The 22,290-nt window shown below is 44.9% G+C and overlaps 1 protein-coding gene across 1 annotated transcript in view; it reads right to left on the bottom strand.

The window, feature by feature from the left end:
- EEIG2 (EEIG family member 2) overlaps positions 1-22,290 on the bottom strand; it is a 53,384-nt gene that overhangs the window by 10,811 nt on the left and 20,283 nt on the right. Inside the window, exons 2-5 of the mRNA XM_060232311.1 lie at positions 18,979-19,099; positions 16,964-16,993; positions 15,462-15,578; positions 14,492-14,538 (exon numbers count right to left, since the gene is read on the bottom strand). Of these exons, the coding sequence (XP_060088294.1) occupies positions 14,492-14,538; positions 15,462-15,578; positions 16,964-16,993; positions 18,979-19,099 (315 nt within the window). The remainder of the gene's footprint in view (positions 1-14,491; positions 14,539-15,461; positions 15,579-16,963; positions 16,994-18,978; positions 19,100-22,290) is intronic.

Here is a 22,290-nt window from a genome sequence, read left to right as displayed (position 1 = left end):
TAATTGGGAGGTAGACACTGCAGCCCAAGCCAGGGTGATCTGAGGTGATCTAGGGATGGCTTCCTCCCATACAAAACCCTGTAGGGTATATCGTCTATAGCCTCTGTCCACAAGCGGTTGGAAATATAACAGGACACCTTTAAGGCTTCACCCCAGTATGCCTGCCTTAGACCACTGTCTTGCAACAAAGCATGGCAAATACCTTGGAGTACACCACCTCTCCATTCCACAATCCCATTCTCCCATGGAGAGGAAACATTGGCCACCCTGTGCTCTATGCCTTCTTGCCTCAAATAGTTGGCAAACTCTTTATTCAGGAACTCACCTCCCTGATCAGTCTGAATTGAGGCAATCTTAGCATTTAGCTGTTTTTGCACTCTCCTAGCCCAGTACTTGAAGGTGGCACAGACATCACTCTTGTGCTTAATGGCATATACCCACGCAAACCTGCTGTGGTCATCGACCAAAATTAAGCCAGACCTATTTTTAGAAACACTGGGTGCATACGGCCCCACCAGGTCGGCATGTATTAATTGGAGTGGTCTCTCTGACACACGCACACTCTTTCTGGTCGATGGAACTGCCCTTGATTTGGATTCTTTACATACATTGCAATCTACATACATTGTCAACCTTCACTCCCTCTAGTATTTCTAGAGTTTTGTTTATTGTATTGTAGCTGGCGTGGCCCAGCCTTCTATGCAGCCTATGTATGCACCTGTTGTGTGGCTGTCTATTCCACACAGTATGAGCTTTTCCCACATTTTGCATGAGCTCATACACATTGGATTTCAGAGTGCCTTTAGCCAGCTGTTTACCCTGTTTCAAAATTGCACAGCCCTGCTTATCAAATACTACGGTAAACCCAGCTCTTGCTAGAACAGAGACACTTAACAAGTTAGTTTCTAGCTCGGGCACACATAATACATTTTCAAACCTGTGTTTAAGTCCAGGAAAATAGACTGCACCTTGGCAAAGAACACTAGCTTGCCTCCCATCAGCTAAGCTGACAGTCTTCTGCTCAGCTGGCTTGCAGTCTTGAAGCTCCTCTTCACAGCAGCAGAATATCTGAGTAGCCCCAGAATCCACAACCCAAGGCTGACTCTGCAGTCCCGGACCAGTTCTTACCAGAGTCACCTGGGGAGTCCTTGAAGACTGCTGCCGGCTCTTCCTCTGTTGCTGGGGACAAAATCTTTGTAGATGTCCGAGCTGTTTACACAGATAGCAGCGCCTCCTCCGCACCTGTAAGGCTTTTTCCTCCTCCTCGGCTTGCCAGCTGGAACCAGCCCCGACAGACCTCGACTTCTCTTCTTCCTTGGCTCGAGTCTGCTCTCTCTTGCTTTCCAGCTGCCTCTGCTCTTCAGCCAGGAGTTTGCCGGTCACATAAGGCAAAGTTAGCTTGTCAGCATCCTGCCCTTCAAATGCTAACACCAGCATGTCATATCTCTCGTCCAGAGAGCTTAATAAGCTGTACACCTTATCTTCGTCAGCCACGGCCTTCCCTCTTCCTTCAAGGTCCTGGAAACAATTAGACATACCGTCGAGGTGGTCCCTCATCGACTCCCCGGCCAGCATACGTTTCCTGTAGAGCCTCCTCCATAGGGATATCAGCATGCCGGTTGACTTTTGTACATACACAGCCTTGAGAGCTTCCCAAGCCTCCTTTGCTTTCTGGTGCCCACGGACATGCACCAGCTGGTCATCTGCAACACTTAGGATGATGTTGGCTAGAGCTTTTTGATCCTTGACGGCCTCTGCCGCTGTGGGATTAGCTGGAGGAGCTGACACACAGTCCCAAAGCCCCTCTTTCTTCAGGAAATGCTCTAACCTCAGCAACCAGGTGTTATAGTTGGTAGTGGTGAGCTTCTCCACCAGCACTGTAGCTGCTGCTGTAGCCATCCTGCTCAGACTCCTTTCAGCCACTGCTGGTCTCACCTCCTAGGCAGCCTCTGGAGCAAGTCAGCGTCCTTCCTTTACCACCTCTCTCTCAGGTCTTAGGTTCTAGGCGCAGCGGAAGCGTGCTGGGCCCATAACCCTGTCGATGCGCGTAGAGAGACCCAGAGGGTGATGCTTAGCGACGCAAGAATGAAGGCTGTACACAGTAGCTGTAAAACCACTATATACATTTATTTACACCAACTCACTCTCCTGACTGACAATATGCTCCGCTGCGCTCCAACTCCTTAAACCCACAATCACCACTGTTGCTCTGTACATTTATACATGGGACAGCCAATCAGCAACTTGCTGTGTCATGCTGACTCTGCTGGCTGATGTAAGACTTCTGGCAGCCAGCCACCTGCTGTCAGGTAGATCATCTAAGCCTCTCAGATCTACTTTCTGTTTTGCAGCACATGCTATAAGCTGTCTGTTTACACATAATAGTGACACCCCGAAGGCTTCCTATATAGCTGCCAGCCCAAAGACACCTCTGCACAGATAGTATAACATATTTCAACCCTTTTTTTCCATGGGGGCAACAAACCACCACTTTCCATAAACGCCTTAATGCATCTTCATTGCTCACGTCTATGTGTGAGCCACTGCCACTGGCAAAAAGCAAAGAGTTGCTGCATTGACTAAAGGAAGATCTCTACCCAAGCTGATCCTGCTGTATGCATTAAGGTGGGTAGGTAGAGGGGAGAGGAGTGGGCTGTATGTAAAATACTGAGATACTTTGCTTGTATCCCAGCTTGCCAGGGGAGTGAGTCACTAGGCAAGACTCAAGTTTCTGAGTCTCCAGCCCTTGCTCAGCTCCTATTGTGGAACAGGACAGCAGGGGAAAGAATGCCACACCCAACAGAAATGTCATAGTAATGTTCAGAGAAAGAAACACATAGGTCTGGATTGGTAACAGCTGCATTTATTTTCATGAAGTTAACCAGTAAATAGCAGATCTTCTTCGTGGTCTCTGTGCAGTCCCACACATGGGTCTTGCCGCAGGCAACGGATCCATACCTCGGAGCTCCAATAGCTCGCCTATAACGTCTTTTGGCGCGCTTCCTCCCGCTCTGGGGAGCAGGCAGCGACCGCGCATGCCTGGAGCGGGGGGAGAGCGCCCATTCCACTCAGTTTCTTTCCTACCGCCGCCCGGACAACACCTTCCTCGCTGCGTTCCTCCTTAGCTCGTCCATTACCTACATCCTTTCAACCTTTTTCCTCACCTGGTATCGTATTTTCCTTTTCTTATATCTTCGCTTTCGTCCCGGAAAATTTAAAAAAAAAAAAATCCCGCTTCTGCGCTATCTTTCCCCTTTTCTCCCTTCCCCCCCCTCCCTTGTCCGGAGCGCATGGAAGGGAAAGTTACTTTCAAAAAGTGCACGCGCTGTGGGACCAAAATCCCTACTTCAGACGGCCACAGCCACTGCCTTTTCTGCTTGGGGGAATCTCACCGAGTTGATTCCTGCCCTCATTGTGCGAACTTCGGAAAGCAGGCCCGGAAAAACCGTGCGGCAAGGCTCCGGAGTTTCCTGATTGAATTGTCCTTAAGGGCTATGCCCGCATCGGACTCGCCGCCTCCCCAACAACAAGCGGGAGATTCGGCTTCTATGGACGTGTCTCTCTCCAAACAGAAACACAAGTCCGATAAAAGGTCTTCGAAGCACGCCGAGACCGGCCATAAGGCTTCGAAGAAATCGCGCCATCTCGAATCTACGGATCCGGCGCACAAGAAATCTCGTCCTTCCGGATCGGCCGATTCGGCTCCGAGGAAACTCCACTCGCACTCGGCTCCCAAGAAGCCTCAAGCCCCAACCTCGACTTCGACGTCTATGGATCCTGCGGCTCCAACACAACCTGCTCTTCCGCCTGAGTTGTCGGTTCCGTCGGACGTCATCACAGACATGCCCCAACTGACACCTCACACTTCCACAGCAGTGGAGGTCATTCCAGTCCACTCTCGTTCGCCTTCAGTGCACAGCATGGTCCCGACCGACTTTCTTGAACCCGATCTCACAACCGAGTCTACGCAGACCTACCTTAAACCTCCGCTTCGAATCGGATCCTTCCGAGACATCGGGATTTCTCCCCTGTATAAGGACTTCCGAGACATCGGGATTTCTCCCCTGTACAAGGACTCGGCCGCTCAGGCCTCAAACAAGGGTCGCTCTGGCTCACCCTCTCGTCGAGCCCGATCCCGGTCCCCGCTCCTCAAGGACCGCTCCAGATCACCACGTCGGCGCCGAGACTCCGATTCCTCGGATTATTATCGCGACTACTATGCCACTCCCAGATATGACCGTTACTACTCTCGTGTCCATCGCCCTTCTCGGTCTCCATCTCTGGAGGGTTCAGGTTATTCCCCTTACCGCTACGAGGACTCTCCTGGACCCCGCGATCGACTCCGTGACTTCTCCAGACGCCTCCGCGATTCTCCACGGTCTCGAGGTTTCGACCGCGACTTTTCTTCTCCTCGACCCCGTGATTACTCTTGAGATCGGATCCGAGAGCCACGCCGTGGCTTCGACCGTGACCTCTCTTCTCGATCCCGCGATCAAGATCGGACCCGAGAACATGACTATCCTCGGGATCGGATCCGAGAGCCTGACTACTCTCGCTATTCCCCTCGACTCCGTGATAGGCTTCGGGAATGCGCTCGTCTCTCCGAGCTCCAGCGATCCCGGGACCACCACCAGCCAGAGGACGCTAGACCGCGCACTCCATCAGCCTCGGCCTCGATTGCCCCTCCGGTCTCCACCCCTACAGACCAACCTGCTCAGACGGTCAAACCTAAGACCGTTCCTTCGGATCCGATCCGGCCTTCACATCCTCCTTCCGGTGAGGATTCCCACTCCGATCATGAATCGTCAGCATCGTCTGACTCCGAGGACCGCCCTGACTCGGTAGCCTCGGACTCGGTACCACAACCTCGACTCTCTCCATCAGATGCATCCAAGGCCTATCTCCATCTAATAACCACCATGGCCGAAGCCCTCAACATTACTCTTCCGTCGGACTCACCTAAGGTCTCGGACGTTGTACACGACCTCGTGCAAACGGACTTTCCACCTGGCTCATTGCTTCCTATGCTTCCGGTGCACCTCGAAGGCCTCCGCGAAACCTGGGACAAACCTGCCTCGGTCCCACCAACCGCCAAACGCTTTGACTCTCTCTACAGAGTTCACGCTCCTGAAGCTAAATTTCTTGCCTCTCATCCGGCACCCAACTCCATTATCGTACACTCGGCAACTAAGGCCAAGCCGTCCAGACATCCGACACCTCCTGACCGCGAAGGCAGGAAATTAGACACCCTGGCAAGAAAGATATTCAACCTTGCCTCCACAAATTCTAAACTGAACAATTACTTAGCCTACTTTTCGGCTTATGTCTTCAACTTGGCCAACCAATTTACACCTCTTATTCCCGCACTTCCTGAACCCTCCCAAAGAACGGCCTCCGCCTTGGTATCAGAGCTCTCTAGAGTGTCCAAGCAACAGATCAACACCATACGCCATGCTGTCTCCTGTTCTTCCAGGGTCTTTGCGTCCTCTGTTGCCCTACGTCGCCACGCCTGGCTGAGGTCCACAAATTTACAACCGGACATTAAACAAAAGATCGAAGACCTCCCCTTCGATGGCCTCGGCCTTTTCCATGCTTCTACTGACGAGGTCCTAGCCTCGGTGGATGACGGCCGTAAGCGTGCTAAGCGCTTGGGAGTTTCCCAACCGTTCTCCCAGCAGTCCAACCGTGCAAAGCCCTGGAGACCATCTTTTCAAAGGCGCCAAAGGTCACCTAAGCGTCCTGATTTCTGGAAGAGAAAGACTGGCCAGCAGAAACCTCAGTTTCAACAGAGGCCGCGGTCACAACAGCCTAAAAAGTCCTCCCTTCCTTCTAAACAGTCTCTTTGACTTTCCCGAACCGTTTTTCCAAACATGTCTGTCACCATTCCTTCCCACTTGGAACTCGATAACAACCGATTCCTGGGTGCTGACCATCGTGCGTCTAGGTTACGCAATCGAGTTCATTTCTCCACCTCGCCACCACTATTTCACAGCTACCCCTCCGTCCTCTCTCCTCCGTCAGGAGATTCTGGACTTGCTCCACAAGGAAGCCATCGAACCCGTTCCCCCCCTACATCGGGGGACAGGCTTCTATTCAAGATACTTCCTAGTTCCCAAGAGGGATGGAGGAAGGCGTCCCATTCTAGATCTAAGGAAGCTCAACAAGCACATCGCATACAGGAAGTTCAGAATGATCTCCCTGCAGTCCATCTTGCCCCTTATTCCCAGGAATTCCTGGATGGCTTCCCTAGACCTTCAGGACGCTTACTTCCATGTGACCATTCGACCTCAACATCGGAAGTATCTGCGATTTGCCATGGGCCCGGACCACTACCAATATGTGTCCCTACCTTTCGGCCTTTCCACTGCGCCGCGCGTGTTCACCAAATGCATGGCGGTTGTGGCAGCTGCACTTCGCACTCGGGACATCCCAGTCTTCCCATACATCGACGACTGGCTCCTTGTGGCCCCGACACTACAGCAATTGGAGCACAACCTCGACACAGCTCTCACTCTTCTGCGCTCCCTGGGCCTTCGCGTGAATGCATCAAAATCGCACCTAACACCTACCCAGGACCTCAAGTTCATAGGCGCCCTTCTCTGCACCTCCCTGCATCGAGCCTTTCTTCCCGAGGATCGGGCACACACTATTATTGCCCTAGCCAAGTCAGTTCAACAACAGCCTCGTCAGTCTGCGTTCACAATCCAACGCCTGCTGGGCCTTATGGCCGCTACTACATCTGTCCTTCATTTTGCAAGACTGCGAATGCGACAACTACAGACATGGTTTGTCCGAGCTTACCACCCTCAAACTCAATCCCAAGCTGTTCTGCTCACTGTTCCACAGAGAGCGCTTCTATCTCTCACGTGGTGGACTGTACCCAACAATCTCCTCGAGGGCAAGCCGTTTCTACCGACTTCCCCGACGGCCACAATAACAACAGATGCCTCCAAGGGGGGATGGGGAGCCCACCTAGAGGACAAAACTGTCAGAGGGCTTTGGACGACCGCCGAGAGCCTTATGCATATAAACTGCTTAGAACTGATCGCGGTGCACAGAGCTCTTCAATCATTTCTCCCACTAATAAAGGGCCAACATGTCCAGATCTCAATGGACAATATGGCAACTGTTTATTACATAAACAAACAAGGGGGCACCAGATCCCTCCGTCTCTGCCGTATAGCCGTACTGCTCTGGGAATGGTGTGTCAAGCACAACATATTCATGACTGCCATTCATCTTCCCGGGGTGGAGAATATTTTGGCCGACTCCCTCAGCAGGATTCGCATAGATGACCACGAATGGTCCATCAATCCGGTTTACCTTCGCCGCATCTTCCATTGCTTCGGAACACCCAAGGTGGACGCCTTTGCGTCCAGGGACAATGCCAAGTGCCCTCAGTTTTATTGCAGGAGGGGCAACGACGCATTTCTGCACAATTGGACAGGCCCCCTTCACTACTTCTTTCCACCGACCCCCCTTCTGACACGTGTGTTGGTGAAAATAGCTCGGGATGGCACAGACTGCATCCTCATTGCGCCATGGTGGCCTCGGCAACCGTGGTTCACGCGGCTGCTTCAACTGTCACGCCACACTTACTACCGGCTTCCTCCTGCGGGCGACCTCCTTTCTCAAGCCAACGGTCAGATTCTTCATCACAACCCTCGAGTCCTGGCCCTGGCTGCCTGGAGAATACATCCACCTACCTCTCAACAGAGGTAGCCAATGTCATACTCAACACAAGAAAGCCTTCCACGAGACTTTCTTATCAGCGTAAATGGAAGCGCTTCTGTTCCTTTGCAACATCTTCTCATCTACAGCCGGAAACGGCTCCACTTCCCCTAATCCTGGACTACCTCCTTTCTCTACAGAAATCGGGTCTCTGTTATTCCTCCTTGAAGGTTCACCTTTCTGCGGTTTCTGCTTTCCACAATCCAATCGATGGCAAGACTGTGTTCTCCCATCCTTTATCAAAGTCCTTCCTTAAGGGCATGTTGCACCTCAACCCACCTGTTAAGCCCTTTGTTCTGACTTGGAGTTTATCGTTGGTCCTTTCCTGCCTGATGAAAGCCCCCTTTGAGCCTATGGCTACCATAGACCTCAACCTTCTTTCCTGGAAGACAGCATTACTCGTAGCCCTTACCTCGGGCAAACGGGCGAGTGACTTGTGCGCCTTCCGCTACGATCCTCCCTACACCATTTTCCACCAGGACAAAGTTGTTTTGCGACCGGACCCTGCGTTCCTGCCTAAAGTTGTCTCCCAGTTCCACCTATCAACCTCTACTTCTCTACCAACCTTTTTCTCCAACCCATCCGACCAGGGTCAACGGGCCCTACATTCTTTGGATGTTAGGAGGGCTTTATCCTTCTACCTTGACCGTACACAACCTTTCCGTAAGGACCCTAACCTGTTTGTGGCCTATGGAAACCCTCACAAGGGTCTCAAAATTTCTACCCAACGTCTGTCAAAGTGGGTAGTCAGTGCCATCAGGTTGTGCTACGAACTGGCTAAACAGCCTTTGCCCGAAGGCCTTAAGGCCCACTCTACTAGAGCGGTCTCGACGTCTTCGGCCTTTCTACAAGGCGTTTCTCTAGAGGACATTTGTGCGGCTGCATCCTGGTCCTCTCCATCCACGTTCGTCTCCCATTATGCGTTGGACATTCGTGCGAGACGTGACGCCTCCTTCGGTCAAGCGGTCCTCAGATCCATCTTCCACTGAAGCCAGGGGTGAGTGCATCCGCTTCCATCTTTTCTCTGCATACCATGTCGCATGATGGGTGATTGTGTGTGATCTGATTGGTTTCTGTGACTAACTTTCTTCTTTACCAGCACCCTCCTCCAGGTCATCTAGCTGGCTAGTCACCCATGTGTGGGACTGCACAGAGACCACGAAGAAGATAAACAGGTTGCTTACCTGTAACTGATGATCTTCGAGTGGTCATCTGTGCAGTCACACACGCCCACCCAGCCTTTCCCGCTGCTGGCCTCTTGTACTTGTTGCTTAACCTTGTATAGTGTCAATGCCGGCGGCGGCTGGAAGAAACTGAGTGGAATGGGCGCTCTCCCCCCGCTCCAGGCATGCGCGGTCGCTGCCTGCTCCCCAGAGCGGGAGGAAGCGCGCCAAAAGACGTTATAGGCGAGCTATTGGAGCTCCGAGGTATGGATCCGTTGCCTGCGGCAAGACCCATGTGTGTGACTGCACAGATGACCACTCGAAGATCATCAGTTACAGGTAAGCAACCTGTTTATTCTGAGAGCACAGTTATCAAAAAGTGTACTTAATTTCATATTTAAAACAGCCAAGATGCTGGACCCAATTAGGAAAACAATGCTATTTATTTCCTTTTAACATGCTGTTGGTGGTGGAAAGCGCCATCAAGTCTCAGTTGATGTATGGCAACCATCTAAGGTTTTCCAGGCAAGGAAGGAACAGAGATAGTTTGCCATTGCCTTCCTCTATGTAGCAACCCTGGACTTCCTTGGTGGTCTTCTGTCCAAATACTAACTCTTCCTATCTTCTAAGATTTGACAAAATCAGACTAGATCTGGCAACCAGACCAGGACACTTTGTTTACCAAAAATGGAATCTATGGCCCCAGCTCTGAGGAAAGGCTGATAACTAAATAATGGTGCTGTCCAATGACCTGCTGATAAACTGAACCCAAAATAAAGGCAGGTTGTGTGCAATCCAGCTGCCCTGCTAAATACAAAACATGCAATTCTACAGAAGAGTAGCATTCAGGTTGAACAAAACAGATTTCAGTTCTAAACTATATATTGTTTTTAAAGATAAGAACATAAGAGAAGCCATGTTGGATCAGGCCAATTGCCCATCCAGTCCAACACTCTGTGTCACACAGTGACCAATACACACACACACACACACACAGTGGCTAATAGACGCTGATGGATCTCTGCTCCATATTTTTATCCAATCCCCTCTTGAAGCTGGCTATGCTTGTAGCCACCACCACCTCCTGTGGCAGTGAATTCCACATGTTAATCACCCTTTGGGTGAAAAAGTACTTACTTTTATCCATTTTAACCTGACTGCTCAGCAATTTCATTGAATGCCCATGAGTTCTTGTATTGTGAGAAAGGGAGAAAAGTACTTCTCTGTCTATCCTCTCCATCCCATGCATAATCTTGTAAACCTCTATCATGTCACCCCGCAGTCGACGTTTCTCCAAGCTAAAGAGCCCCAAGCATTTTAACCTTTCTTCAGAGGGAAAGTGTTCCAAACCTTTAATCATTCTAGTTGCCCTCTTCTGGACTTTTTCCAATGCTATAATATCCTTTTTGAGGTGCGGTGACCAGAATTGTACACAGTATTCCAAATGAGACCTGACCATTGATTTATACAGGGGCATTATGATACTGGCTGATTTGTTTTCAATTCCCTTCCTAATAATTCCCAGCATGGCGTTGGCCTTTTTTATTGCAATCGCACACTGTCTTGACATTTCAGTGAGTTATCTACCACGACCCCAAAATCTCTCCCTTGGTCAGTCTCTGCCAGTTCACACCCCATCGACTTGTATTTGTAGCTGGGATTCTTGGCCCCAATGTGCATTACTTTGCACTTGGCCACATTGAGCCTCATCTGCCACGTTGACGCCCACTCACCCAGCCTCAACAGATCTTTTTGGAGTTCCTCACAATCCTCTCTGGTTCTTACCACCCTGAACAATTTAGTGTCATCTGCAAACTTAGCCACTTCACTACTTACTCCCAACTCCAAATCATTTATGAACAAGTTAAAGAGCATGGGACCCAGTACTGAGCCCTGCGGCACCCCACTGCTTACCGTCCTCCACTGCGAAGACTGCCCATTTATACTCACTCTCTGCTTCCTATTAATTAGTCAGTTTTTGATCCACAAGAGGACCTATCCTTTTACTCCATGACTCTCGAGCTTACTAAGGAGCCTTTGATGAGGAACTTTATCAAAAGCTTTTTGGAAGTCAAGGTAAACAACATCTATTGGGTCTCCTTTGTCAACATATTTGTTCACCCCCTCAAAGAAATGTAACAGGTTAGTGACGCAAGATCTTCCCTTACAGAACCCATGCTGAGTCTTCCTCAATAACGTGTGTTCATCAATGTGCCTACTCATTCTGTCGATAATGGTTTCTACCAACTTTCCCGGTATTGAAGTCAGACTGACTGGCCTGTAATTTCCCGGATCTCCTCTGGAACCCTTTTTAAAGATGGGGGTGACGTTTGCTACCTTCCAGTCCTCAGGAACGGAGGCAGATTACATATTCTTGTCAGGAGATCCACAAGTTCAACTTTGAGTTCTTTCAGAACTCTTGGATGTATGCCATCTGGACCTGGTGACTTATTAGTTTTTAATTTGTCAATCAGTTGTAGGGCCTCCTCTCTTGTCACCTCAATCTTACTCAGGTCTTTCAACACCCCTTCCAAAATTAGTGGTTCTGGAGCGGGCTTAACTGAATGACAGCTAAGACTGACACGTAAAGAGTAGAAGCACTAATAGGGGGATCTTGATAATTAGACTGCCACTGCACATAAGTAATCAAATAGCATACATAATATTATGAGAAGCAAGAGCACAAATATTTTGGAGATAGGTGCAACAATATTAATTTATTTTTGCAGTACTGTAGAAGTACTTGATCATAGTTGGAAAAGAAGCACTCCAGCAGCTGCTGTTGCTAAGTGTGCCATACCTTCCTCCACATTTGCTTCTTCAATTAAAATTAATGTGTGCAACACACATACTACCTGCTTTCCTCCTTGGGTCGGTAGGGAGCTGCTAAGGGTGCCCCAAGAGTTGCTACTTCATGCCCTCCAAAACCTGTCCTTCCAAGAAACAGGAGATTGCCCCAGAAGCACCTCTCACATCTCAGGAGACTTTGGGTAATGAATCTGTCATTTCCTGGCGGGAGAGTTGTCTGGGAGAGACAGAGGGATGGCTCTTGCTTGTTCCTTTGCTGTTCTCCCCCAATATCTGCTTTGTGACATCGTATGAGTGCCTATGATGATTTTTCATTTGTTGATGGATGGAATGCCCCAGGGGAGGCAATGAAGCATGGTTCTCTCATGTGAGAACTGCATTCCACATCCTCCAAGTGACTCCCCCCACCCCAGGAAATAAGAGATTGGAATATTGCAGGGGTCTTGCTCCCACTACTTAAGAAACGCTGATGGGCCAAGCATCTCTGTTTGATGGTAGAACTTCTGATAGACTTTGGACTTCATCCTCTGAGGCAGACCTGTTTGCAAGCATGGCTATCTCATAGATACACTACTTAGGGATCCAGAACTTGCTATAGGACCCTGGGAAGTATATCCTCAGTGGCACTAAATCAAAAGGAACACTTTTTTTAAAAAAAAATTTATTAGTAAGCATGTATGCGGTGCTACAATACAACACTATTTTTTTACTGACTCCATTTAACTTTTAAGCACGGCTGATGACAACAAAAGCCTTCCAGCTGCACTGCTACAATTAAAATTCTTGCCAAGCCATATGACTCATCGCAAAATGCCTCATTAGTCTAGAAATTCCTCCTAACCACATTTTCCTTTGGTGCAGCAGAAAGACTAACAGGCATGTGCAGCTATTGCACTCCCACAGTTAAAGGCCAAACACAGTACAACAGCATCTTCAGTCCCCAACACACTCTGTTATGTCCCTATCCTCAAGGACCGCATTTATTTTGCTAATGCTTTGCAGCTAAGAAAACCTCACTTTTTAAGAAGTATTGATTTGCTAGTAGTCTTTCCACAAGCAACCCACATTTTCACCCACTGCAGATCTACAGCTGAAATCAGAATCTACCCAAGATACAGAACCTTTTTTCTCCTTCAAAGACATTGTTTTCCAAACCATTATGTGAGCTATGACTCAGAACCCTACATGTGCAAGATGCAAATTGTCCGCTTTGTTCTAGTTCAACAGATCCACAAAACCAATCCAGACTGCACACTGAACACTCCTGAGTTGAAAACAATTTGTGATTCAGCAAGGACGGGGCTCACCAGCACTGCTGCAGCAAGGAAAGGATCACACACACAAATGACAGAACAACCTAGAAGCATGCACATAAACTGCCGGAACATATATTAAGAACTCTGATAAATCACTAATGCCAAAACGTGGGCTTGTGATCAAAAGAGGGTGGCACACAATAAAAAGGAGCAGCTGCTCTACTGGAACCTACTGAAATAACAGAACTGACAAAAGGAGAATGTGATTATTGGAACTTATTCTTCATTATAGCAAGGTGAGGAATAGTGTCTTAAAACAGCATGTAAAAATTTTCTTATTTAAATGACCAAACTCATACAAAAAACACATAGGGCAGGGTTGGCCAGTGGTAGCTCTCCAGATGTTTTTTGCCTACAACTCCCATCAGCCCCAGCCATTGGCCATGCTGGCTGGGGCTGATGGGAGTTGTAGGCGAAAAACATCTGGAGAGCTACCGTTGGTCTGACATAGGGGAACTGCCTTTATAGGAAGAAAGCATTGTAAAAAATAGCTCTATTACATTTCCTCTTGTCCATTTCTCCCATTACCTGCTCCCTTTTCCTTAAGGTCACCTTCACCAGAGTCCTAAAATTAGCTTTAAACTAAAATGATGCCTTTGTGATAAGGAGACATGGGCAATTACAAGTATTATATTAGTTTCACAAACATGATTATTGCTATTATTTACTGCTGCTATTGTGAATGGTCACCGTGATTACCTTGAATAACACTTAAGCACCATTTAGAAGTGTCAAGAGCTGCACCTCTTACCATTTTATTGATTTTTTACTCCATTCTAGCATTCCTTTATGTCCATATATATGTGTACATGTGTGTTGCAGGCATGTACATACCTGTGTCAACTAATGACACTTTTTGTGCATCTGGTAGACTCTAGCCCTCAAAGTTAATGCCCAAATAAATCTCCTTTTTACAAACCAGCAAAGACTGGATCCAGGAAAATACCTAGGTCAACAATCCATGTGTCCACATGCATTCTGAGTTTGACTGGATCCAGGAATCCAAGCATAACCCTGTGCTTAGTTCAAAGGAATCCCCATGCAGTGGTTCAGACATGTTTGTACACTAGGCACCATTAAATCAACAGCAGTGTGTGTGTGTGTGTGTGTGTGTGTGTGTATGTCACCCTGCATTGGCTCTGAAGTTTCATGGATTGGGGTAATACATTACCATCCATCAAGTGCTACACCTCCCCAAATCTCCATTCCTGCCTATACCCAAACTGGACTTGTAAATCTTTAAGAAAGAGCACAGCTGTCCGTCCGTCCGTCCATCCATCCATCCATCCATCCATCCATCCATCCATCCATCCATCCATCCATCCAACAGATCCATCCATCCATCCATTATGGCACCAAACTGCCTGTTCACAATAATCGCAAAACTTTTTCATAACATGATTTGTACAAAAGAATCCCAACAACCAATTATTAACATTGGAACTGAAATCTCACTTGCATATGTAAACTTACGTTTTGAAACATGGGTCTCCAGACATAAGCTGCATGCTGATCAATATCTGTGAGTTAAATAAAAACAAAAGCAGGATAAAACCCCCCAAAATATGAACAGGGAAAATACACAAGTCAGATTTATTACTCGGTAGTGGCTGATTTTACAGGGTTGCTGTGAAGATGAAAAAGGCGACTACCAGCAAAGCACCTTGCTGACTAAAATGACATTATAAAAATTAATAATGTGCAAGAGCCATTCTGATGGAAGGCAGCATCTTCTGTTTCTGTGCCTTTTAAAATCTATTTGTGTATAAAAACAATCAGCACCTTAACAAAGGGCAAGTTATACAAGCCATTTCAGGTCGAATGGGTCTTGAAATAAGAAAATATTATACCTCCAAAACTTAATTTACTGTGGATTTCCTCTGGCACAATTCAGAAGACAGAAGATTAACACATGTTCCGTGTTTACACTATCGCAACCCATGAATGATGGCAAAGCTGGAAAAGTTCTCCTTAACAAAAAACTAAAGAGCTACCCTATAAATCAGGGGTAGCCAACAGTAGCTCTCCGGGTGTTTTTTGTCTACAACTGCCATCAGCCGCAGCCAGCATGGGCAATAGCTGGGGCTGATGAGAGTTGTACGCAAAAAACATCTGGAGAGCTACCGCTGGCCACCCCTGCTATAAATTAATTAATTCTTTAATTAGCTTAGTTTCATCCTATTAGCATGACTGCATTTACATAAAGCTCTTTCAATAATTTTCCTCAGCTGGATTTTCACTGCATTATACTTGGAACAACCAGTTCTGAATTCCAACGTATACCCATGTTATGGCAGTCTAATTACCTGAGCACTTTTGAGCTGTCATGTCAGTGTTAGAAAAGATACACAGCCTTGCTTTGTTCTCCCACATATATATTTAGCAAAAATGCTCTTTTATTTTAAACACCACAAAATGCAAAACAAGAAACACAAAAAATTACTTTGAGAATCGAATTATCTTGCCGTGTGTTTTTGGTATCGTAACCTTCCAGTAAACAGTGGCGAGTGGTATTTCCTGATCCAGCGAACTCTGCCAGGTTCAGGTCTGCAAAACCCAGCTGTTGACAGAGAGACTGAAGTTAGCAGTTACAGAACAATCAAAGGATATAACAGATGTAACGGTTTAGCCCAGGGGTCCCCAACGTGGTGACTGTGGGGTGCCATGGCACCCAGAGACACCATTCTTGGCACCCACCAAGTGTTTTTAGAAAGTGTGTCTGGCCAGGCAGGGCTTTTGTTCAGCAAGGCTTTTGACTGGCTGTGTAGATTTTTTTAAATGTTACTTTGGCAGCAGCTGTGACTACACTACAAGGAATGTGCAACTAAAGGTAAGCTGTGGCAGCCATTTAGTGTCTGACCTGTAGGGAGGTAGAAGCTATTTAAAATTTAGTAGAATTGGGCCTCAGTTTGGGGAGGGAATTCTCTGGAGCGCCACTCTGGGAGCTCTAAAACACCCCTCATGCCTCTCAAATTGTTGAAGAGGCGTGGGCCAGCTGGGCTCTCTCTCTCACCTCCATGCACGTGCCTCTCAGACAGTCTGGGCTTCATCCTGTGTTTTTAGCCTTGAATGGAAACACAAGACGAAGATCTTCCCCCCCTCTACCTTCCTTTCATTTTTCTTTCTCTCACTCCTTTCTCCGTCTTTTTTCTACTTCTCCCTTCCTTTCCTTCTCATCCCCATTTTCTGTCTCTGTATTTTCTTTCATTCTGTCTTTCTTCCTTCCTTCCTGATGCACCTAAGGTCTATAGACTTTTGAACAATTTTTCATCTAATGTCATTGAGAAGGTGGCTAAGTTTCTTTACTCTGTTTTAAAGGTACGCCAAGGGATCTCATAGAAACAATTTATGTTTATGCTCACTCAGATGTATATGCACGCAATGGTTCCATTTTACCTTTTTGACTAATTTGTTCTGATATTTTTATGCCAATAAAGGCTTCCTTCCTTGAACTTCCTTCCTTTCACTTTTCTTTCTCACTCCTTTCTCCCTATCTTTTTCCTACCTTCGTTCCATTCTCATATTCTTTCTCTGACTTTTTCTTTAATTCTATCTTTCTTTAATTTTTCTTTCACTCCTTTCTCCTCATCTTTTTTCTACCTCTCCTTTCCTTCCTCTTATTCTATCTCTGTCTCTCTCTTTCTGTCTTTTTCTTTCTTTCATTCATTCTATCTTCCTTCCTTCCTTTCATTTTTCTTTCTTTCATGTCTTCTGACACATATGCAAATGAGTTGTGCTACTAGCATATGCAAATGTTATGCTAATGAGTTCCAGCACCTCTTTTCTACAATATGACCCATGAGCAGCATTATACAGCCAGTACATCTAGAGATAATTGTGATAATCATTCTTTTTTTATCAAAAACATATCAAAACAGATTTATAAAGTGAAATTATATAGCAACATGTTTTAAAAGAGAAAGTGATAGGATTATTTCCCCTTACCTTTGCATAAGCCTTTCCACCTTTTAGCTCCTGCAACAACAAACAACCCTGAATGTATTATTTCTGCTTTCCTGATAACATGGTATGCTACATGTACATTCCTTACTATACCTATAGAATACTACTGAATTTTGAGAGAACCTTATCAAATGTCCCAGTGCTCCCAATCCAAGTCATGAAACAATACATTTTTAGTCCCTTCATTATTAGTATTTCTCAAACAGACTGCTTCTCTCCAGTCTGGTTAGGGTTACCAGCCACCCCTGGTAGAGAGGTGATCTGCTGGCCAGTGGTGCAACTTACCAGGAGAAAGAGGAAGGCCCAGGCCATGTTTCCAGCATCACATAGGAAGTGACATCATCAAACCAGCAATGTCCAGGCAATGCTCTGGTATTTGAGCAAAAACTCTATGGTAGAAGTTGTTTTTACTTTAATGTTTTTGCCCAAATACCAGAGCACTGGAGGAACATGTTGTAGTGTGATAACATCATTTCCTGTACAACATGAGCAATGTGGCCTAGGCCTTCTCCTTCCTCCCCATCCCCTGCCAGTTGCCAGGAGGGAAACAAGCCAAACCTGGGAGGGACTGCAATACAGAAGTTAAACACAAAAAGCGGTCACACAAAAAGTTAAGCACAAAAAGCTGTCGCAATCACTCTTCACTAAACCATTTATTAGTCTTGTGTGAGGATTAGAACATTGATGATTGGTAGCAAATTACAGCTGTTGGAACAGTGAAAGATTCTTTGATGTGAATGTAGTCAGTCGATGTGTGAAACGTTGGCTACTGTAACAAGTCCCATCTCATACAAATGTTACATGAATGTAACATTTGTATATGATAGTTATAAGCAATAATGTTGTGTAAGGTGATATATAAATACTTTTTAAATTAGTTTTGAGATATTCTGAGGCTTATGGTTTAGTGAAGAGTGATTGCGGTCGCTAGGAGGGACCTGGCAGCCCTAAGTCTGGTTGATGCTACAACAGAGGGAGCAGAACCACCTGCATCTTTAACCACTCACCCTCATGAATACCAGCTAAAAGTAGCTGGATCCTCAGAAGGCAAGGACACATGACCCCATTTTTTCTGTTCAGTCATTCCAGTGGCCTTTGGATTTTTGAAAAATAAGTATTTGTTTCCAGTCTAGTGGATATAACTACCTAAATTACAGATAGAGACCAGGCAAAGTTCAGGGAAGCAGTATTCTTCAATGCCTGATACTAAATGGCTAGATTTAAATAACATATGAACTGCTTGCCTCTCAAAAGTTTACACTCCCAATGTTAATTTCATAAGGGACCAACAGTTTAACCTTTTATGCATTTAAAGAATACCAAGAAATCCTTTTCAAAAGGTCATTTATCTACATTGTCCTTTGCTATCTGAAAAACTACATTCCCCCCCCCCCTTAATTGATTCCTTTAATTATTCAGACATTCTTGGCAACTATTTTGCCTCCTGGAAACAGGCCAAAAAGTTTGAGCATCTTTCAGGAGTGGGGCAGTGTTAGCATATAACTGGTTTGGTGATGGGAGCTAACAAAAATGTTATGCTACCTGCCTTCAGAGTTAATCAGGCAACCATTTTCTGAAAAAAAATGTTTAAAACAAGACAAAAAGAGGATACTATATGATATTTAGAGCAGATTAATATATCTTAGGATATACTATTAATTGTAAATTTAAATAGATCAGTGGAAAAGTATGCCTAATTGTATTATAATAAGAAATTAGACTCTTAGCATAGGTTGCCATCCCCCAGGTGAGGCCTAGAGATCTTCTGGAATTACAACTGATCTACAGACAACAGAGAGCAGTTTCCCTGCAGAAAATGGATAGTTTAATGGGTGGACTCTATGGCATTATATTCCACCGAGATCTCTCCCCTCCCATATCTCCAGGAATTTTGCAATTTGATGCTGGCAGCTCCACATAAATTGTTTATTCATTGCATTTTTAAAAAATGGTTCACAGCAGAAAAGTAAAATGCAAATATCAAACATGCTTTTTACCTTCCGTACAGACACTCTGCAGATGCAGGGATCCAAAATCCCTGTAGTGGCACTTGCACTCATTTTGCACATAAATAGAAATCTCTTCTTCCAGTGAACACAGTTTGCCTGCACTACTTCCCTGTAAAGCAAAGAAATTAAAGAAGGTTAAACTTTGAGGCAGAAAATACAAGAAAACCTCTTTTCTAGTGGCCAAATCAGGCTGCACATTTCCTGCTAATGTTTGTAGTACAGATTGTTCTAATGCATGTTCTGAAGAATGCACTGCCAGACACCTGCAAGAGTCAAAATGTTTACGAAGAATGAATGGAAAAGAGCAAACAGATATCTAGCGTAGCTTCAAATACATTAACCTTTTAAGCTCACCACCTCTCTTCCACAAGGCCAGATAAGGCAAGGCACATATGCAAGTAGCTTCTCGTGAGCAAAGTTCTACTGAAATGCAGTGGCACAAGGCTGCAACTTTAATTGCTTCAGTGGCAGAAGGATGCTTAATTCCTTCATGCATTGTATAACTGAGGGAGGGGGTGCAATTTATTTATCTACTTTTCAGTCCCCCTCCCCCAATTTGGGACTCAAAAGGGCTTCCATGGTTTTCCTCTCCTTCATTTTATCATTGCTTACAACTTTGTCATTTGAAATACGGATACTGCGGGCTGCCAAAGAGACAAATAAGTGGGCTCTAGATCAAATCAAGCCAGAAGTCCCCCTAGAAGCTAAAATGGTCACATCATGTGAAGTCAAGAATCATTAGAAAAGGCCACAATAATGCTGGGGAAAGTTGAAGGCAGCAGGAAAAGAGGAAGACCCAACATGAGATGGATTGACTCAATCAAATAACTCATGGTCCTCAGCTTGCAAGACTTCAGCAAGGCTGGTAATGACATGAACTTTTGGAGTATATATGGAATCATACTTTTGGAGTATATATGGAATTCCAATCAATATGGAATGTCGGTAATTATACAATGGTGTTGTTGTTCAGTCGCACAGTCGAGTCTGACTCTTTGCGACCCCATGGACAAAGTCACGCCAGCCCCCCCTGTCTTCTACCATCCTCTGAAGTCTGCTCAAATTCGTGTTTGTTACATCAGTAACACTGTCCAGCCATCTCATCTTTTGTCGTCCCCTTCTTCTTTTGCCTTCTGTCTTTCCTAACATCCTCTCTAGGGATAACCTGGATAACCAAAAATATATATCAAACCCGACACTGGGCAATAACACAAGGAATTAAAGTCCCACGTAGATAATTTCTTAGCCTAGTTCTCCATATGAAGACCCAGGTGCTTTAATTTCTCCGTTTCAATTTGATCATACCAATCTTCCACAGTGGTTAGGCTAAAGAAATTAATATTAATAAATTATAATTATTATTACACAGAAATGAATTCACAATTATGATAAATTTTGCAAGCATGCAGGCTAACTTCATATAATGATGTTGACCTTCACATCACAATTCTGTTCCATTTAATTCTTATTTCTGTTATGTACAACAAATTACAAATTCATATTAACTAACAATATTGAAATTAATCAGTACAATCAAAATTAATTTTACTGATGTATGTGGGCTAACCTTATTTATATTTTTTCTCTTTATTTCATTCTATTTTATGTCTGGACACCAAAGAATCCTATTTATGTTTATTCTTTATTCTGCATATAATAAAATAAACATTATGTATTACAATTGTATCTAATATTTATTTTATTCAATTTAATTCAAAAAACGTATGTAATCACTCACCCTTTCTTCTCAGCTCGTATCCAGAATCATTCCATAGAGTCAGAGATGTCTTAGCTCCTATTACATAGCTCTAATTAACTACATACTCAGGAATCATCCTTGGCTTATTCTTAAAGTGACAGTACCAATGTACCTACAGAAAACATGAAAAATCTACATTCTGGTTAAGTCTGTTCGGTGTTAAGGTGTTTACACGATGTATGTAATAAGATTCCATTCTTAATAAAGCTCCTTGATAGTCAGTTCCATTGTATTTGTGTTCCTTGTTTGTTTCTAATACCATAAAACTAAAGTCTTCCACTGTATGCTGCATTATTTTAAAATGGTGGACAAGCAGATTATCTGCCTCTCCTCTTCTAATTTTAGATTTGTGTTTTACGTGTCCTAATGCTTCTGGTAGACATTCCTATATATACAAGGTCACATTTGAATATTAATAAATAAATGCAACATTGCATTGTTATAAGCTTTAATCTCCAATTCAAAACGCTCTTTAGGAATTGTAACCCTATTCACCACCCATAGTTGAGCGCACAATGAGCAGCGTCCTCATTTTTTCATTTCTGTAATTGCCTGCACTTGCTTACTTTCTTGAAACACATCTGCTCTAATTAAAGTGTCTTTTATATTTGTTGTTCTTCAGAATTCTAGGTTTTACTTCACATCCTGGAACATTGCCCAAAATGTGCCAATATTTATTAATTATGTGTTTTATCCTATTAGCTCTCAGAGTATAATCCACTGCCCAATTTATCTGTTTCGGTCCCTTTTCCACCACAGGTTTTTCAAAAAGTAATTTCTGTTCTTTAAGATCCACCCTTAATTCGGCCTGTGTAATCATTTCTCCCGGGTAGAGATATAATTGATATAATTGTTTTGCCAATATCAGGCTGCCTTTTTGTATTGATTAATTTCAATATTTGTAATTTGTTGTACATAACAGAAATAAGAATTAAGTGGAACAGAATTGTGATGTGAAGGTCAACATCATTATATGAAGTTAGCCTGCATGCTTGCAAAATTTATCATAATTGTGAATTCATTTCTGTGTAATAATAATTATAATTTATTAATATTAATTTCTTTAGCCTAACCACTATGGAAGATTGGTATGATCAAATTGAAATGGAAAAATTAAAGCATCTGGGTCTTCGTATGGAGAACTAGGCTAAGAAATTATCTACATGGGACTTTAATTCCTTGTGTTATTGCCCAGTGTCAGATTTGATATATATATTTTAGGAGGTTTTGGAGGCCATCAATTTGTAGGGTCATCAAAAGTTAGAAGCAACTTGATAGCACTTCACAAACACACACAAAACATTGTGAGGTTGGTTAGGCTGAATGTGTGTGAATGGCCCAAGGCAGAGTGGAACCTTGACAGAGTGGGACTTTGAACCCAGATCCTAGCAGTCCAATCATTACATAACACACTGGCTCTCAAGATGCTTTCTTGCCTGCAGAAGATACTAGATTGCACAAGGCCAAATCCAGGACCAGGAACATGATAATTTATATTTGGCATCTAATGGTCCGTACTACAGTGGGATAATTGCATCCCA

This window comes from Heteronotia binoei, chromosome 2, assembly GCF_032191835.1.
Source record: "Heteronotia binoei isolate CCM8104 ecotype False Entrance Well chromosome 2, APGP_CSIRO_Hbin_v1, whole genome shotgun sequence".
Lineage (NCBI taxonomy): Eukaryota > Metazoa > Chordata > Lepidosauria > Squamata > Gekkonidae > Heteronotia > Heteronotia binoei.
The sequence above is the reverse complement of the archived record's forward strand: the minus strand, read 5'-3'. Positions and strand labels throughout refer to the sequence as shown.